The sequence below is a fragment of the Lampris incognitus genome, chromosome 6 (assembly GCF_029633865.1).
Source record: "Lampris incognitus isolate fLamInc1 chromosome 6, fLamInc1.hap2, whole genome shotgun sequence".
In the NCBI taxonomy this organism is placed as follows: Eukaryota; Metazoa; Chordata; class Actinopteri; order Lampriformes; family Lampridae; genus Lampris; species Lampris incognitus.
This window is the reverse complement of record NC_079216.1, coordinates 10,435,889-10,453,768: the sequence shown is the minus strand read 5'-3', so window position 1 is coordinate 10,453,768 and position 17,880 is coordinate 10,435,889. Positions and strand designations below refer to the sequence as shown.

The 17,880-nt window shown below is 44.4% G+C and overlaps 1 protein-coding gene across 1 annotated transcript in view; it reads left to right on the top strand.

The window, feature by feature from the left end:
* Positions 1-17,880, top strand: part of cftr (CF transmembrane conductance regulator) — a 58,634-nt gene that overhangs the window by 1,390 nt on the left and 39,364 nt on the right. The window contains exons 3-11 of the mRNA XM_056281208.1: positions 1,498-1,524; positions 4,175-4,390; positions 4,850-4,939; positions 7,121-7,284; positions 8,092-8,217; positions 8,889-9,135; positions 11,494-11,586; positions 14,914-15,090; positions 16,119-16,310. Of these exons, the coding sequence (XP_056137183.1) occupies positions 1,498-1,524; positions 4,175-4,390; positions 4,850-4,939; positions 7,121-7,284; positions 8,092-8,217; positions 8,889-9,135; positions 11,494-11,586; positions 14,914-15,090; positions 16,119-16,310 (1,332 nt within the window). The remainder of the gene's footprint in view (positions 1-1,497; positions 1,525-4,174; positions 4,391-4,849; positions 4,940-7,120; positions 7,285-8,091; positions 8,218-8,888; positions 9,136-11,493; positions 11,587-14,913; positions 15,091-16,118; positions 16,311-17,880) is intronic.

Here is a 17,880-nt window from a genome sequence, read left to right as displayed (position 1 = left end):
TCTACCGAGGACAACCTTTCTTAAAATTAATACTTTCATTATCCTATTTAATGCTATGGATAAAAGCATTAATTAAAGAGTAAACACCTTCTTCGACAGTTTTCAGTATCAGCTGCAAATCATATTTTAGGTTTCACAAACGTGTCTCAGCATATGAAAAAACAATGAAAATGGAAGCAGAGGATGTTTGTTGAAGGGCTGAAGGACAAAAATTCAGTTATCGCTTGTCTTTAGATTGGTTTGTTTAGAGGTTGGCAGGATGGCAGGATTAATGTGGCTCTTTCAACAAAGAGGCCCTTGTCACTTTCAGGACAGCAGGAGCTTTATTCCACAATAAGATAATGACCATTTGCGAAATAACAAACTTACAACGTACACAGAGGTTGAGGTAAAAACAGATGATGGTGCTTTTCAAAGGAAAGGATCTCAATTAAGTCGTTACTGGGCAAGATGAGAATATGCACCTACTAAGTCCTCTACATTTTGGATACTGACGACGGACTGAGATCTTAACATATTGAATGAGCAATTTCAAGTCAGACTTTCTCTCTAAATTGTTTTCATGGTATTTTGCAAATTTAGTTCTTCACTTCCAGTCGAGTGTCAAGAGGACAGAATGGCCCTACATCCACCATGGGTGTTGCTGGACATTGTAATTGAACAACAGCACACAGAGGCAGTCTACTGCGGTGCAGGCTGTCTGTTTTTTTGGAGATCCCCCCCCCCCTTCTTCTCACCAATTGTACCTGTCCAATTACCCCACTCTTCCGAGCTGTCCTGGTCGCTGCTCCACCCCCTCTGCCGATGCGGGGAGGGCTGCAGACTACCACATGCCTCCTCCGATACACGTGGAGTCACCAGCCGCTTCTTTTCACCTGACAGTGAGGAGTTTCGCCAGGGGGATGTAGTGCATGGGAGAATCACACTAGTCCCCCAGTTCCCCCTCCCCCCAGAACAGGCGCCCCGACTGACCAGAGGAGGCGCTAGTCCAGCGACCAGGACACATACCCAACTGTGTCTGTAGGGACGCCCGACCAAGCCGGAGGTAAGACAGGGATTCGAACTAGCGATCCCTGTGTTGCTAGGCAACAGCATAGACCACTACGCTACCCGGACGCCCAGACTGTCTGTTTTATGGCAGTGTTACGCTGACGTTCAAGGCACTCAGTGGTATCTGCAATACATGACAATTTACAAAGACAAAGCATTTAAGGGTTCATAATGCCTTGCTCAAGCTCTCACGGGAAAGAAACCTGTTAACCTTTCAAATAAAGCTGACAAGAGTTTTCAGCCACAAGGCCAACTTTGCACCATGTGCCATTTGGTTGACATTTACATCCCGTAGTCATTGAGCTCGTGCTCATTTTTCATGGCTGGCATGATTGATTTTCTCAGTAGATGAAAGGTGTAAGTAGGCCTTTGGTTACTGAGGACATCCCAAGGACACATTTTTGTCCTGTGTAATCTAGTGGTACACCATGACACCAACACTGTAAGGGCATGGCTTTCATTTTAATCCTCGGTGTCAGGCACATGGGATAAAAGAGAATAGGGAATATTGCATTTGCACCATTTTTTTAGTGGGATAAAAGGACACTAGTCATAGAGCTGCCAAAAAAAGTTACAAGCTCCCTGCAGCAGTCATTGCATCAACATCCATTGCATTGCATCCGTTGCATCAAGATGAACATGCATTGCATGGCGGCACAGTGGCCCAGTAGTTAGCACTGTCACCTCACAGCAAGAAGGTCCTGGTATCGAACCCCAGGGTTGCCCAACATTGGGGGGGGGATCCCAGGTCGTCCTCTGTGTGGAGTTTGCATGTTCCCACCATGTCTGCGGTGGGGTTTCTCCGGGTGCTCCGGTTTCCCCCACCATCAAAAAGACATGCATGTTAGGGTTAATACTCCTGTCTGTGCCCCTGACCGAGGCAATGGCAAGATGAACTGGAGTTGGTTCCTGGGTGCTGCACAGCGGCTGCCCACTGCTCCTAGCTACACAGCTAGGATGAGGTAAATGCAGAGTGTAATTTCCCCACAGGGATTAATATAGTGTACCAAAAAAAAAATCGACGTGTCCTGTCACAGTGCCATTGAGGAAGACACACTGAAGTCCTACCTGTTCACCCGCCGGGAGTTTTCTTGGACAAGCCAGTCAGCTATAAACTGTATAGTACATTTGCTCTACACATCCCCATGGCTAGACAATCAGCACCAGCTGCTGCATCGCTGCCAACTCTGCCTTTGTGCGTATGTGGTACTTTAGAGTGAATTAATGGCGTTGCCACGGTGGAATAGGCCTGTAAAGCAAGCATACCGCCCAAAAACCACAGGTATGTAGCACCAGGGTGTCGCTATCTGTCCCACCGATTCGGGCTCTGGGAGGGAGCTGACGGCAGCCCTTATGTAAGACAGTGCATTAGGAGGTGGTTGCCATGGTGACAGGAATGCCCATTAGATGTTAAGAGGGGGTTGTGGGGAAAACGGTGTAGCATTACAAAATGGTTCTCACCCAAGACAATAAACGAGCGAGCCAAGTAGGTCAAAAAAAATAATCATAATTGATATTAATTAAAATATATGTTTGAGTAATCTTGACAGGTTTGCAGGGTTATTACGTAGGTCTGCAAATTCTGGGGGGGGGGGAAAGTATTACAAGGGAGTCTTGAAAAGTGTGAAGAAGGCTATTTTCAGCCCTGTTGTATCTACATTTACCTCCACAGTTAATGTAGTATGTATATAGAACCGCTTCACACCTTGCGACGTTTGTTGCCGTGAGGAAAAATGTTCATCTAAAGACTGATATGACGGGGCTGACAGTCATACCGCCCCGCCGCCGTCAGCATCCACGATGACGAGCAATGGTCAGGATTTTCAAAATTAACCGAAGAAACTAAAGCCTGACCAAAATATGTGGATGTAGAAAGGCAAATGTGTGATGTAGTTCCCAGGTACTCAAGTTTAGAGGGAGGCACAGGTTTCACGGAGATTAACCGGAAGGTTGAAAATAAATAAATAAAGTGTTTGTTAAAGACTACTGAAGTTAAGGGTAAGGCCCTGAACCCGGTGATAATTATGTTTGGTTGATGCTCGGCAGCTTGTGAGGGAAGCGAAAACTAGGCCGAAAACAGCACAAACGTCATCATTATATTATCTCCCATGAGATGCAAAAAGGACAAAAGATGTTGTTTTCAGGGATTGAGGCCAGTTGATACTAATGATCTGTTTATGTTGTCAGGTCAGATGAGCGGCAGGGTGGAGATAACAGTGATAAGTAATTAAAGTGATGGTAATAATAATGATCATAAGAGAAACTTTCATTTATGTTAATTATCTTTTCCAAATTAAGTTACAACCAAGGAAACAATTGATAATGATGAATCATAATACTGGTAGATCAATAAAATAGATATAACAGTTAAGTAGGGCAAATCGAATGTCAGAAGTGTGAAAAGGCCTCAAGCGTTGAGTAAACATGTTACGAAACTCTCGGTCTGAGCTCTGCAGCAAGTTGTTTTTCAGCCATACTGTCCCGACAGCTGAATTCTGGTTACCTTTAGTCTTTAGCCTGGACTACCCAATTAGTGACTGAATCAATGAGCAGTGATTAAGAAGACTGTCAACACCGCTGACTGTCCCGTCCAGGAGGGTCTGTGCAGGACACCGGACCGCTTCCTGTACACTCACAGTCCCACTGCGTGCATAAGATCATCAACTGACACCTTAAATGTCCAAAGAGACGTCAATAAACCATTTGCAGTTTGAATGCAAACGTTGCAAATGTCGCACAATGCTCAACATGCACAAAATAACTTGGTGTAACTCACTTTTACCCAGACTCATCTAGTATATTGATTCTGCCTCTCTCTCTCTCTCCACATTTCCCAATGCTACCAACTTCACCCTCTCTCTACTCTCTTCTTCTCTGGCTCTCACACTCCATCTCACTGTTTCTTACTTGCATTCTCCGTCTTCTTCCCTTTATCTACCCCTCTCTACCCCCGCCCCTCTTCCCCCCATCCCGTATACCTATCATTTAGAGGTACAATCTGCAACTGATGCACACAGCGGCTGTCCACCCCACGTCTGCCCTTGTTTTGGTCAGACTATGTAAAATTGTTTGCTTTATTACTTGTGAATGATAGAAACCCCCCCCCCCCCGTGTCTTATTCCAGGAGGCATCCAAGGCGGTGCAGCCCCAGCTACTGGGTCGAATCATTGCCTCCTTCGACCCGTTCCACGCCCCGGAGCGGGCCCAGGGCTACTACCTGGCCCTGGGCCTCTGCCTTCTCTTCACTGCCCGCTTCCTCCTGTTACAGCCAGCCATCTTTGGCCTGCACCACCTGGGCATGCAGATCCGCATTGCACTGTTTAGTCTCATATACAAAAAGGTGGGTGAAGTCAAAAGGCTAAAACAGACTCCGAAAGTCAAAGATAAAACAAGGTTCTCTAATTGTTCAAACATCATGTTGGTACTTATTGAGGAGTTGCTAAATACACCCACGCTTGTTATTATCTGTGTATTATGTGAGAGAATCACGTGTGTGTTGACGATCTATCTGTACAGTACAACTTTAGATACTTCTAGCTTACTCTTTCTGTTGCTCTTAAGCTCCAGCGAGTTTCATGTGCCGAGGGATTCCCCCTTGTTTTGAACATGAAACATCAACGGCGAATCAAATTCCCAGAATGCTAGTCACATTTGGATGCCCGATATTAGATAATCACACAGTGGTGTGACAGCCATGGCCGTTTGGTGTCCCCGCTCGGTCAAGGTTCCCCTCTCTCTCTCTCTCCCTCTGTTTCTACCGTTTGGATCTCACTTGTCTTGTGACCTTTGACCTTTTCAGACTCTGAAGCTGTCCAGCCGTGTTCTGGACAAGATCAGCACAGGTCAGCTGGTCAGCCTGATGTCGGCCCACCTCAACAAGCTGGACGAGGTAAGTCCACCCAGAGCCCTCTGTTTGGACGTGCCGGCTAAACGAAGCCGTGATCCTGCAGAGTTTCTAAAATGGGATTCTGCAAATCAGGACACTTGCTCTTAAAAAGTAGCTAAAGGTGGAAGATGGGGAAGGAGAAGCTATTGGATTTTCTTTGGTATAATAACTACCTGGGTCATCACTCAGCAAAAATAACAACAGCACTGTTACAGACAGGACACTCTCTTGATCATGAAGGATTTTAAACACCTGTGATGAGAGTCACACGTTTTTTGCCCCGGTTCCACAGTGGGAACTGGGGTGGGGGGGGGGTGTAGCATATCCCTCCGAAAGATGGTCTGACAATTGAACTGATGATTTTAGATTCATTGGAAATCCCAAAACCAACATAAGAGCTAGTAACCAAAACACAAACAAAGGTTAGCGAGCATTATCATAGCCTAACACTAGCTCACATTAAGCTAACGCTAACTCAATTAAACAAGCGGTAAGAAAGAGTTCTTATAGTTCAAAACTACTTTAAGACACAAATCACATGTTAATATTACAGTATTACAACGAATACTAACCTTGTGCCTCTTCGGGGGGTGGGGGGGTGCTAATAACATTAAAAATTTCATTGTATGTGCTTTCAGTTCACCGTTTCCTCTTTTCCCTCGCTCACGGTAGGAACTAGGTATCAGCGAGTAGTTTTCAAAATAAAAGCCCCCTCTAATCAAAACAGGAAATAAGACACTATAAGCTTAAAACAGGTAAACTGCGTAATAAAAGCAACAGAAATGACTGTTCAACAGGACTATCTCTTCTTTAGAGCTAACACATAAACTGGGTTATTTACAGGGGCGCTACGTGTTTTGTTTGAGAATACTTCTGCGGTGACCTTTTAAGTATCACTGCTTTGCTTCTCAGGCTTTACAAGCCACTTCAGGGATTCGGACAACCGCTTCCTGATCACAAAGTCCGCTGTTCGAGCTATTCTTTACTGTAGGTGCTCGCGGTGCAGTCGTTTTTCACGGTGCAAGAGCTTGCTTAAAAACCCCTTTGTCCGCAGGGGAAAGCGTGACACACACCCTCGGCGACTACAGTGAATCAATGTTATTACCAAACACTTGCCTTTGTGTGCTGTTAAATTGACCTACTGGCTAGAAAAGGGAAGAACGGTATCACTGTGGGGGAACAAAGCAGCCAATAAACAAACCAAGACACGCACACACACAACACACACACACACACACACACTCCAACATAAGATGACCTCTTAAATAGTGAAGGACTTTTATCGAAACAAGACCAAAACACCAAACAAAAGTACACACACACCTGAACAACAAAGAAGAACCACTTGGCTATGGTTAGGTGCCCGTGTGTGTGTGTGTGTGTGTGTGTGTGGGTGTGTGCACGTGAGCACGTGTATGTAGTATGTATATGCCCATGTGTGCTTGTGAAAGTGTTTGTGTGTGTCTGCATGTGAGTGTGTCTCTGTTCGCACACGTGTGCAGAGGAACTTGTGTGTGATATAGGCTGAACCGTGGCTCTCCAGTCGTAAGTGTCACCGAGGCGCTGAATGTGGAAACACTCTGCAAGCTGCTCCGAGGCAATTATCACCTGGCTTGGATGTGGCTTGGCCCGCCACACAGCTCTCTCCCCTTTATGAGTATTATGGGATAGTTTGCATGGAAATGCTTGTGTTTCTCTGATACAGATGGCGCGCGCGTGTGTGTGTGTGTGTGTGTTGGAGGGATATGGTAAATAACGGTCAGGGAAATAATTCAAAACAAATGGGAGTGCCTTCCGGAGACATTTCACTTTTTGTGTCAACAAATTATTGTTATTAGTTCATTTCATTCAGTGAGTTATTAATTTGTTTAAGCAGTCAGTCAGTCCTTCTACTATGGCAAAAATAAATAAATAAATCAATTTCCTACACTAGCCCGAATTTCGGTTAAGCAGCCTGTTGAAGTGTCCTTGAGCAAAACACAAGAGTTCCCGTAAGCTCAAGGAAACTGTTCTTTAGCTGACCTCCCTGAACGGAGGCGAGCAGGCAGAAAGTTTCCTTATCTGCAATAAAGGAACACATTATTATCATTATTATCGCTGTGGGTATTATCAATGACAGAGTCCAGTTACTTTGTTTACTCTAGCTGATAAGTTGGTTCTCTTGGTGTGTTGTGTGTACTCCAGAGCCTGGGGCTTGCCCATTTTGTGTGGATCACCCCCCTGCAGTGTATACTGTGTGTGGGTCTGATCTGGGAGCTGATTGAGGTCAATGGCTTCTGTGCGCTGGCAGCCCTCACCCTGCTGGGCATCATCCAGGCCTGGCTCTCCCAGAAGATGGGGCCTCATAGGTAGGTAGTGATACATCTTGATACGCCACGTGTATGTATACATAACACACACACACACGAGCAGGCTCAGAGCCACAGCGACAATACTGACAATGCTTTCATAACTTTACGATGTATGTTTTTTAATACACACACACAAAAAAAAAGGATCATGGGAATCGTGTTAAAATTTGCTGCTACGGTGTGAGTAGTCTTATCTTAGATTACTTTTGCAGATAATTCAGCTGCCTACTTTCACTATGGCAATTAGCCAAATAGTGCACAGTAACGAAAAGACATGATTTGTAAAGAAGGGTTGTCTGGGGCGTCCGGGAATTGTAGCAGCAGTTTATTTCTTTGCATACCGACACGGGGATCGCCGGGTCGAATCCCCATGTTACCTCCGGCTTGGTCAGGTGTCCCCACAGACACAATTGGCCGTGTCTGCGGTTGGGAAGCCGGATGTAGGTGCGTCGAAAAGAAGCGGCTGGCGACTCCACATGTATTGGAGGAGGCATGTGGTAGTCTGCAGCCCTCCCTGGATTGGCAGAGGGGACGGAGCAACGACTGGGATGGCTCGGAAGAGTGGGGTAATTGGCCGGATACAATTGGGGAGAAAAGGGGGGGGGTTTTAAAAAAAAAGGGTTGTCTTAAATGTGCGACACCTTGGTCAAGTTTGCTATGTCCATCAGAGTCGATGAGTAGTCAGGTAGAGGAGACTGAGTGGGTGCCTTTGTGTTCGTGTGAATTTATGTCAGTATCCACGTGTGTACATGCCTGCAGTTGTCCGTCTTTACTCCACATCATATTCTTTGTTCCCCTCGTGAGGGCGAAGCGGGCCGGGCTGATCAGTCGACGGCTGGCTCTCACCTCGGAGATCGTGGAGAACATCCACTCGGTGAAGGCCTACGGCTGGGAGGAGGTGATGGAGACCATAATCAAGAACATCAGACAGTAAGACATTCAGATAACAGCAGCAGTGTCCAGGGAAAAGTCGACAAACCCCCCAACCCCCGGGTCCAACGACCTTTCGGTGGAGTCTGTGTGGGTCACTGAGCTGACTAACACAAGTTGTAAAAGGCCTTCACCGGGAGACAATGCTTTGTACGCAAAGCGGAGACAATACAGCTTGTCCTTGACTTGCCCCACTGTGAATTTTCGTTGTGCTTCCCTGTCTAGAGCCGACATCCAATGTCCTGCTTTTTTACTGGTCTCCAATAAACTGAACCATCATATCCTGTCATAATGTTAAATGTGTAATTAGATTTGAGAGCTGATTATATGCAGCCATTTCACCTTGCACAAGAGCCTTTTAAAAGGGCACATGGCTGTTGTGGCAATCTCATAAGCTCCTGGTAGTGTGACGATCTCCGTAACCACAGGACCAGCCCATTACCTGTCTGTCAATTCAATGTAAACCTGTCCTTAGGCTACACAAATGAGGTTTCTTTTCTCTCTCTAGCAACAGATTGCTCAGTTTAATTTCACCCTCAGATGTTAGATGGCAGAAATGAAACATGCCACAAAAAAAAAATCGTCTCTTCTTCTCTTCATTTGGCTATTTTCTACTTTAACTCAATTGTGGATAACCTAATCAGAGCTGTCCACCCTTCCTCTGTTCCCAGGGATGAGATGACCCTGACCAGGAAGATCGGCTCCCTGCGTTACTTTTACAGTGCCTCCTATTTCTTTTCTGCCATCCTGGTCATCGTGTCGGCCATCGTGCCACACGCGCTCAGCAAGGGCATCATCCTGCGACGAATCTTCACCACAGCCTCCTACTGCATGGTGCTGCGCATGACGCTGACCCGTCAGCTGCCAGGCTCCATCCAGATGTGGTACGACACTCTGGCACTGGTCAAAAAGATCGAGGTAAGGGGCTAAACCGGACGGGTTCGGACCACGCGTATACCTGTCTCTTGTTCTATCTCCATCCAACACATCCTTACAGTTTTAAAACCAACACTTGATATCCTTTCATAATAGAGGTTGAACCTTCCCAAGAAATGTAATTAAAAACAAAAAACAAGAGAGTTGGCAAGGTTGTGTCAGTGGGTTGGGGTGAGAGAAGTGGTTTGCAGTGGTGAAACCACTTTGATAGCAAAGTTTCATGAGCATTGTGAGTCCGAGTTTGAGTCTCATTTTGTTAAATTCTGTGTAGGGGTAATATGAGTGGGCAGCACAGTGGTTTAGTGGCGAGCATTGTTGCCTCGCAGCAAGAGGGCCCCGAGTTTGATTCCAGTTCATCTGTGTGGAGTTTGCACGTTCTCCACGTGTTTTGAGTGGGTTTCTTAGGTGAATTGGAGCATACATTACTCATAGGTATGAATGGTGTGTGTGTGTGTGGAGGCTGTGATTGACTAGTGTCCTGTCCATGGTGTCTTCCTGCCTTCCACTAAATGCATGCTGGGATAGATTCCAGCCCCCCCCGTGATCCTGAATTAGATTAAGTGGATATAGATAATGGATGGCTGGATGGATGGATGGATGGATAGGAAATGGAGAGAAAACATCTTCCCTCACAACATTTCAAAACAAGAAGCCTTTGAGCAAGATGTTTAACCCCCAAGCTGCTTCCATGGAACTACTCAATGATGATACTGAAAGCTCCTTGAGTTGCCGGGGAAAAAAGTTAAATGATTGTTCTGCAGGCCTTCCCTGCACAAAAAGAAGTAAAAAAATAAATAAATAAATCCAAGGCTCCGCTAGAGCACATGCAGCATTATCTTGGTGCTGCTGAGCCTTCTGGACTGTGTCCTGCTGTGGTACCTGTTTGTGTGTAGATCCACGGAGTGTCATGTGGTCATTCTGCCCTCGTCATCAGGTTATGTCACCGGTCATCATCGTTAGGTAAACTGTGTTTCGGACAAAATGCCTAAAAGAAGACGTTGGGATATATACGCTGAGTTATATAAATCAGGCACACACACACACACACACACACACACACACATTTGCAAAGCAAGTCGTATTTGACATTTGACATGATTAAAAACTCTCTCGGTAGTCTTCCCAAAAATCATGTAACAAAGGCCCACATTCATGTCCAGTGCCCGTGCCCAGACCCCAAAGCTGTTCATATCATGTCTGAAGTGTTTGAAAAAAGATCGAAACATTGATTTTTGTGGCGACGACAAACGTCCTTTGAGAGCACGACAGTCTGCCAAGTAACGCCCGAATTCACTATTTCCCTTCTTCTCCTTTTCTGTCTGGCACCTGCTCAAAGAAGTGTGATACTCCTGTTTGATCGGTCTTCCCTGTGACAGCGCTGCGACGCTGATCCTGTAACTTAACGTTGCTACAATGTCACACTCTTCACCGAGGAACTGAGGAGTAATGTCCTTTTCAAGTGTGCCAGCCAAATAAAAAATGCAAAAATATAGATGGATGGGGCGTCTGGGTAGTGTAGCGGTCTATTCTGTTGCCTACCAACACAGGGCTCGCCAGTTAGAATCCCCGTGTTACCTCCGGCTTGGTCAGGCGTCCCCACAGATACGACTGGTCGTGTCTGCGGGTGGAAAGCCGGATGTGGGGATGTGTCCTGGTCGCTGCACTAGCGCCTCCGCTGGTCGGTCGGGGCGCCTGTTCAGGGGGGGAGGGGAAACTGGGGGGAATAGCGTGATCCCCCCACGTGCTACATCCCCCTGGCGAAACTCCTCACTGTCAGGTGAAAAGAAGCGGCTGGCGACCCCACATGTATCGGAGGAGGCATGTGGTAGTCTGCAGCCCTCCCCGGGTCGGCAGAGGGGGTGGAGCAGCGACCGGGATGACTCAGAAAAGTGGGGTAATTGGCCGGATACAACCAGAGAGAAAAAGGGGGAGGGGGGGGGGATAGATGGATGCACATGCACACACACGCGTGCACGGGTACACATGCACAGGCTGTCTCTGGGTTTAGCAGTACAGCATAGGCCTAACTCTTACTAGCAATTCTCATCCAGGACACACATTGGATGGTCACAGCTCAGGACACCCGAGCACTAAGCAATCCAATTAAGGACACGTAATGTAATTATTTGACAAGCTAAATTACTTACGTCAAACATGATGGCTGGTTCGCCAACAGGTTGGTCAGCGCGATTGTCCTGTAGCAAAAAGATGACAGGCCAACAAGCGTGACATTAACCCTGTTACTTCATCTTTCATCACAAGTCACTCTCGAGGAGAGATTATTAGATGAATGCCTTTTCTGGTAAAATCTTGATTTGCCGGTTTGCTCGTTTCCTCTAGGAATACCTGATGAAGGAAGAGTACAGGGTCTTGGAGTACAACCTCACCACCACGGAGCTGGAACTGGTCAACGTGACTGCATCTTGGGATGAGGTTTGTGTTATGGATGGGTCCCTGTGTGTGTGTGTGTGTGTATGTTTAAAAGACAGTGTTTTACAGAGTGAGAGAAGGGGGGAAAGAGGGAGAAGTGTCATTACAAGAGAGAAATAGCCCGCTCTCATGCTCTTTATGGATGAATAAGGGTAAGAGACCACTTTCTCCAAACCCATCATGCCTTAAAGTTCAAACAGTCCATTTATCCCCGCTCTTGAGTGGACTATCTAATCTAATGTATAAAGAGGGGCTGTAAATTTAGTGTAAAAGGTGATTTATCGGCCATCTAATACTGTGAGAAAAAATAACTTCAAACCCATTTCTCCTTTATTTTGTATAACTCATTACCAGTGTTAAGTCTCAAACTTTTGTCCTGGCTGGGAAAATTCTCAAATTCTCGTTCTCCCTTTTGAGATTGGGAATTCTGTTCATCTCCTAATTCCTGGATACTCTCTTTGCTGTCTCCTCTTCCTGGAATGTTCCACTGGGAGAAGAATGGAAGGGGTGTCGCCTTTCTTTACAGTTGACAGCTTGAACGTCAGCTCATTTGAATGTGAATGGGGCGGACAGCCTATACAAATCTCAGCAGACCCTGGCATTAGAGGAACAGTGGCCCATAAAACGTCAGAGGTCAATCAATGATTAAGCCAGCTGGTCATGTGATGTTCCCCTTTTTCTCTGAACAGTGAGGTGTGTCACACATTGATGTTTATAGAGATGATGACAGATTGGGTGAAATACCTCCATTGTGAGGGCTTTGGGTCTCCGCTTTTCTCAGGGGGCCAAAGGATCTCTTCTTCCTCACACTGGTTTGGTCCGGCCTCACCGTCATGACAGACACACTCATTTAGCGGCCTGCAATGTGAAAACAAGAATACACTAATCAGCTTTATGAAGCACGCGCACACACACACACACACACACACACACACACACACACACACACACACACACACACGTGCACACACAACAAGCACACACACAAGCACAAAATAGCTTGGATGTACACATTCATACTAGTATAGTATAGTATAGTATAGTATAGTATAGTATAGATTGGTATCAATCAATCAATCAAGTTGCATTTTATATACTAGCGCTTTTCTAGCTGCAACAGGTATGGTAGCACATAGGGCTGTGCGATATGACCAAAAGCTCATATCACGATATAGGACATTCATATCATGATATAGGACATTCATATCATGATATAGGTCATTCATATCACAATATAGGTCATTCATATCGCAATATAGGTCATTCATATCACGATAGAGGTCATTCATATCACGATACAGGACATTTATATCACAATATAGGTCATTCATATCACGATATAGGTCATTCATATCACAATATAGGACATTCATATCACGATATAGGACATTCATATCACAATATAGGTCATTCATATCACAATATAGGACATTCATATCACGATATAGGACATTCATATCACAATATAGGACATTCATATCACGATATAGGACATTCATATCACGATAACGATACATGTCACAATATAGCGCATTTTCTGTAAATTCAATGAATAAATAGTTCATATAAAATGACTACAAGGAAAGGCCTATTTCTTTTTACTTTTTAATTATATCCTTGCCAAATAAAAGGTACTTACTCATATTTGGCTATTTTTCTCCTTTCATTTTGAACCTTTGCGCAAAATTTCAATTAAGCATGTAACAAAATATGGGATCAGCTCCAGCAACCACGCGACCCTGAGAGCAGGATAAGCGGTTTGGACAATGGATGGACAACGGACGTCTGGGGTTTGTTTTGAGCACTCTCCCCGTACTGTTTGACACGAGTCTTGTGTATGTGGTAAAAGAGGCTAGTGGTGTTTGAGTCTGTTGTGGGGACCGGTGTGCGGATTTGTGCAAAGTACAGTTTTCTGGTCCGTGTCAGACTTTTCATACCCAAACCACATCCATACGATAGAAGTAGCCCCTCTTTTAGGCACAAGCTCCTCGTTTTGTCCTGGCTGGTCGGAGTCCTTCTGTTCGGCATTAACCCGTTCTGCGCTACGCTCACGTTTGTTTGTTTGTTTGTTTGTATTGCCTTCATGCAAATTTCCTGCCTGCGTCCGTGCAAAGAGCGGAAAGGATCGCCCAAATGTCGAAAAATATTGCCGTAAAGCGTGTGATTTGTGACACAACGAAATAAACGATAGCGCTGAATATGAAATGATAGACGGTTTCTATCGTCATATCGCACAGCCCTAGACTAGCACATGAATAATTTGAGGTAATTATGTCAATGCCTATAGCTAGGGTTGCCAACTCCTTGAAATGGAAATAAGGAACAGGGGACAGGGACGGGGGTAGGATGGACGGGGCGGCGCAGGCATAACAAATATAATGTGCCTTACACTAAACACTACACACACACACACACACACACACACACACACATATATATATCTATATCTATCCATCTATTACCCAAACCGCTTATCCTGCTCTCAGGGCTGCAGGGATGCTGGAGCCTATTCCAGCAGTCATTGGGCGGCAGGCGGGGAAACACCCTGGACAGGAGGCCAGGCCACCCAAGGACCATCTATATCTCTATGTCTATCTATCTATCTATCTATCTATCTATCTATCTATCTATCTATCTATCTATCTATCTATCTATCTATCTATCTATCTATCTATCTATCTATCTATCTATCTATCTATCTATCTATCTATCTATCTATCTATCTATCTATCTATCTATCTATCTATCTATCTATCTATCTATCTATCTATCTATCTATCTATCTATAAACTTAGCACAAAAAGTAAGGAAATGTGTGTTTGGTAGATTATGTCTTTGTTGTAACAATGCTTCTTGGCAATAAATCTTATATCAAGAAACTCAAAACAAGAGTCAATAGCAACAGCAAAATAAGCTGTTTGGCATTGGCAGAGAAGATTTGGCAAATTTTTCATGGGCGCAACCCACATACTCTGCTCTGCTGCTCATCCCACAAATGCATGTTCCTTACAAATGTGGCCCCATTTAAAAGGGAAATAAACAGGCTTTCCAACGATGTAAGATTTATTGCCAAGAAGCATTTTTACAACAAAGAAATAATCTACCAAACACACATTTCCTTACTTTTTGTGCTAAGTATATATATATATATATATATATATATATATATATATATATATATATATATATATATATATATATATATATAAAATAAGGAATGATTCCTTATTTTAAGGGACGGTTGGCAACCCTACCTATAGCACAGTCTGTTAGGCACAAACAAGAACAGCCCATGTGTAGGCTCAAAATCTGCTTACCTCTCCATCACAGGCTATAGGTGAACTGTTTGAGAAGATTAAGCAGGAGAACAAGGCTAATGGCCACCCTAATGGTGACACTGGCCTGTTCTTCACCAACCTCTACGTCACACCTGTCCTCAAGAACATCAGCCTGTACCTGGAGAAGGGCAAGATGCTGGCTGTGGCCGGCTCCACTGGCTCAGGGAAGGTAGGTCCAGCTCACATCCCAAATGGGAAATGGGCTCACTTAGCTTTTCCATGCATCATCTCATCCTTCACGACTTCCCAACTCAATGTGATTTCTGAATAAAATTACAGCCCTATTTGCACGGTTTTTGTCTTTTGAGGAAAATGTGATACCACGACTATTTGTCCTGACAAAATTATGCACATTACACTTTTCACATCTTATGGGTCCACTGTGACCCATTGGAGTAGCCGCAACTCTCAGCAAGCAACATTTAGGTACAATTCTTTATTACTTACCAGACACTCCAGCAACACTGCCATTGTACTCCCATATAACCAGTATTGGAGCACATTAGTTGAAATATGCCAAAAAGTTCTCCACATGGAGAATGGCTGGTGGCCTGATGGGTGCAAAAACACAAGGTTAACAAAGTCTCTGTGGAAGATGATAGTTTCATTAGCATCTATGGGTCTTCTTGAACAGCCCTAATGATATAGTGTTATACAATACATTAAGGTGTTGTACTATATCATAATAGGGATTATTAAAAGATCAATTACAAATAATTATAATTAACATCCCACTCTTCTCCTTTGCCTACTTGATGGACCTCAGATGTTCTATTCTTGATATTCTTAGATGATCTTTGTCCTCTAAGTTTTCAAATGTTGAATTACATCGTTTGTGATTTCCAGCGTGAGCACCCCACCAAGTCAAATTCCTTGTATGTGCAAACGTATTTGGCAAACAGTGAGACCTGCTGTGATGTGACTTGGATTTACTCAACATTACATAGACATTTAATACATTCGACATTTTCAAGAGACCACTCATGAAGATCATGAGGTTGTACAGTTATGACGTTATAGTACAGTCATAACTTGATAAGCTGCTATCCATCCATCCATCCATTATCTGAACCACTTATCCTGCTCTCAAGGTCGCGGGGATGCTGGAGCCTATCCCAGCAGTCATTGGGCAGCAAGCGGGGATGCTCACCTAAATATCATCAATGTAAGAGCAGGGTTTCTCTCTGTGTCCTCCAGAGCTCCCTGCTGTTGATGATCCTGGGGGAGCTGGTGCCGTCGGAGGGCAAAATCAGACACAGCGGGCGGATCTCCTTCTCCACCCAAACTTCCTGGATTATGCCAGGGACCATCCGCGACAATATCCTCTTTGGTCTAACCTACGATGAGTACCGCTACACCTCCGTCATCAAGGCCTGCCAGCTGGAGGAGGTATGTTCATTTCACAAGTTAGCCATTTATCTGTGGCTTTTTATCTGGACCCGCTCAACACCTTACAGGGAGTTTAACATTACACCTGCTAACAGTGTGTACAGAAGTTCATTAGCGCTGTTGTTGTCTAACATCAGATACATCGAAGCGTGGAAAGCCCAGTGTTCACTTTAAAACGGGCTCCAGCCAAGGTTCGAACTACACTGAACCTCTCACTTTTATTTCATTTCTGATTTTTATCAACTGATTAATCTATTTATTAATTTTAATCGGTATGCAGATGCACTTGTAATTTGTGCCTGCCGGTAACCCATACAACCACTTCCACGCTTGGTTGAGAATCCCACCCGGGTACAGCAGACAGACACATATAATTCCCACGGCATAACAGAGCTCCCTCAAAATCTCAGTACAATAACGTAAGGTCTGAATTCGGGGTTCGAGACCCCCTGTAATAAGAGCTATGGTTCCACCCAGCAACAGGAAGCCAAAAGTCATGTAAAAAAAAGTAGGACAGAAATCGTTCCTGAGTATATTAGAATCTTCCTGACTTTCTGTCTTTTGGTCTTCTCGTCCCACCCCTCCCCTCTCTCTCTCTCTCATTACATGGACATGTTCTATCTGCCTGTCCGAGTCTTTGTAAGGATTCAAGGAGTTTCAGGTTTCCCCAATACACATTTTCACTCATTATACACTCCCCAAACACACACACACACACGGTTTCTCATGGGCTCCCGGGTCCCTGGCCCCTCGGTTGGAATAGTGTCTCTGTTGTTGCCGTGGCGACCTCACATGATGTCACCGGGACTAAATATCAGCTTGCTGGGTGCAGATGGCAGGCATTATAACACAAACAACGCTTATTTTCTGAGATCTTTTGGCTCTGCAGCGATAGAGGGACATGCTAATAATAACAATAATAATTATAATACATCAGACTGAAAAAGCTCTTTTCTACATACTCAAAGACACTTTACATCAGGGACAAAAATAGGAATGTTTGACCTTGTGAAATTGTCAAATGCTCATTGCAATATGCTGATGCAATTATCATGGCAGACATACGCATATATACTGACTATAATAGTTCCAGGAAGTTATTCATATACATCGTCCATACACCTGTACGTTTTTAGCTATTTCCCACCTCTAGATATTTTTGCAAATATGTAAGTTTGATAAATGTATGCAAGGTATTTACTAAGGCACTACTTAAATCAATATCTTATAGCATGTCAGAATGAAAACCATAGTCAAAACTATTAGTCATACTTGGCTGTATTTCTTGGGTAGTTATGCATTTAGTAAAATCCTAATGGATATGTCCTCCAAAAAGCCACCCAGTATTTGAAATTCTGAACACTCTCAAAATATACTTAAATATATATGTAGAAGTAAGCCTGGTATTCTTTTAAAACGTAGGCAGTCTTTAGCACTTCTGTTTTGGAATCGGTTAAGCAATATGTATAGTTTAGCACTGTCATGTTTACAAGCTGCTACAGTCCTCTCATCTCTCCGTTACTGCAGTTTGGACAAAAACACAGCCTGTTATCACAGCAAACATTGTTGG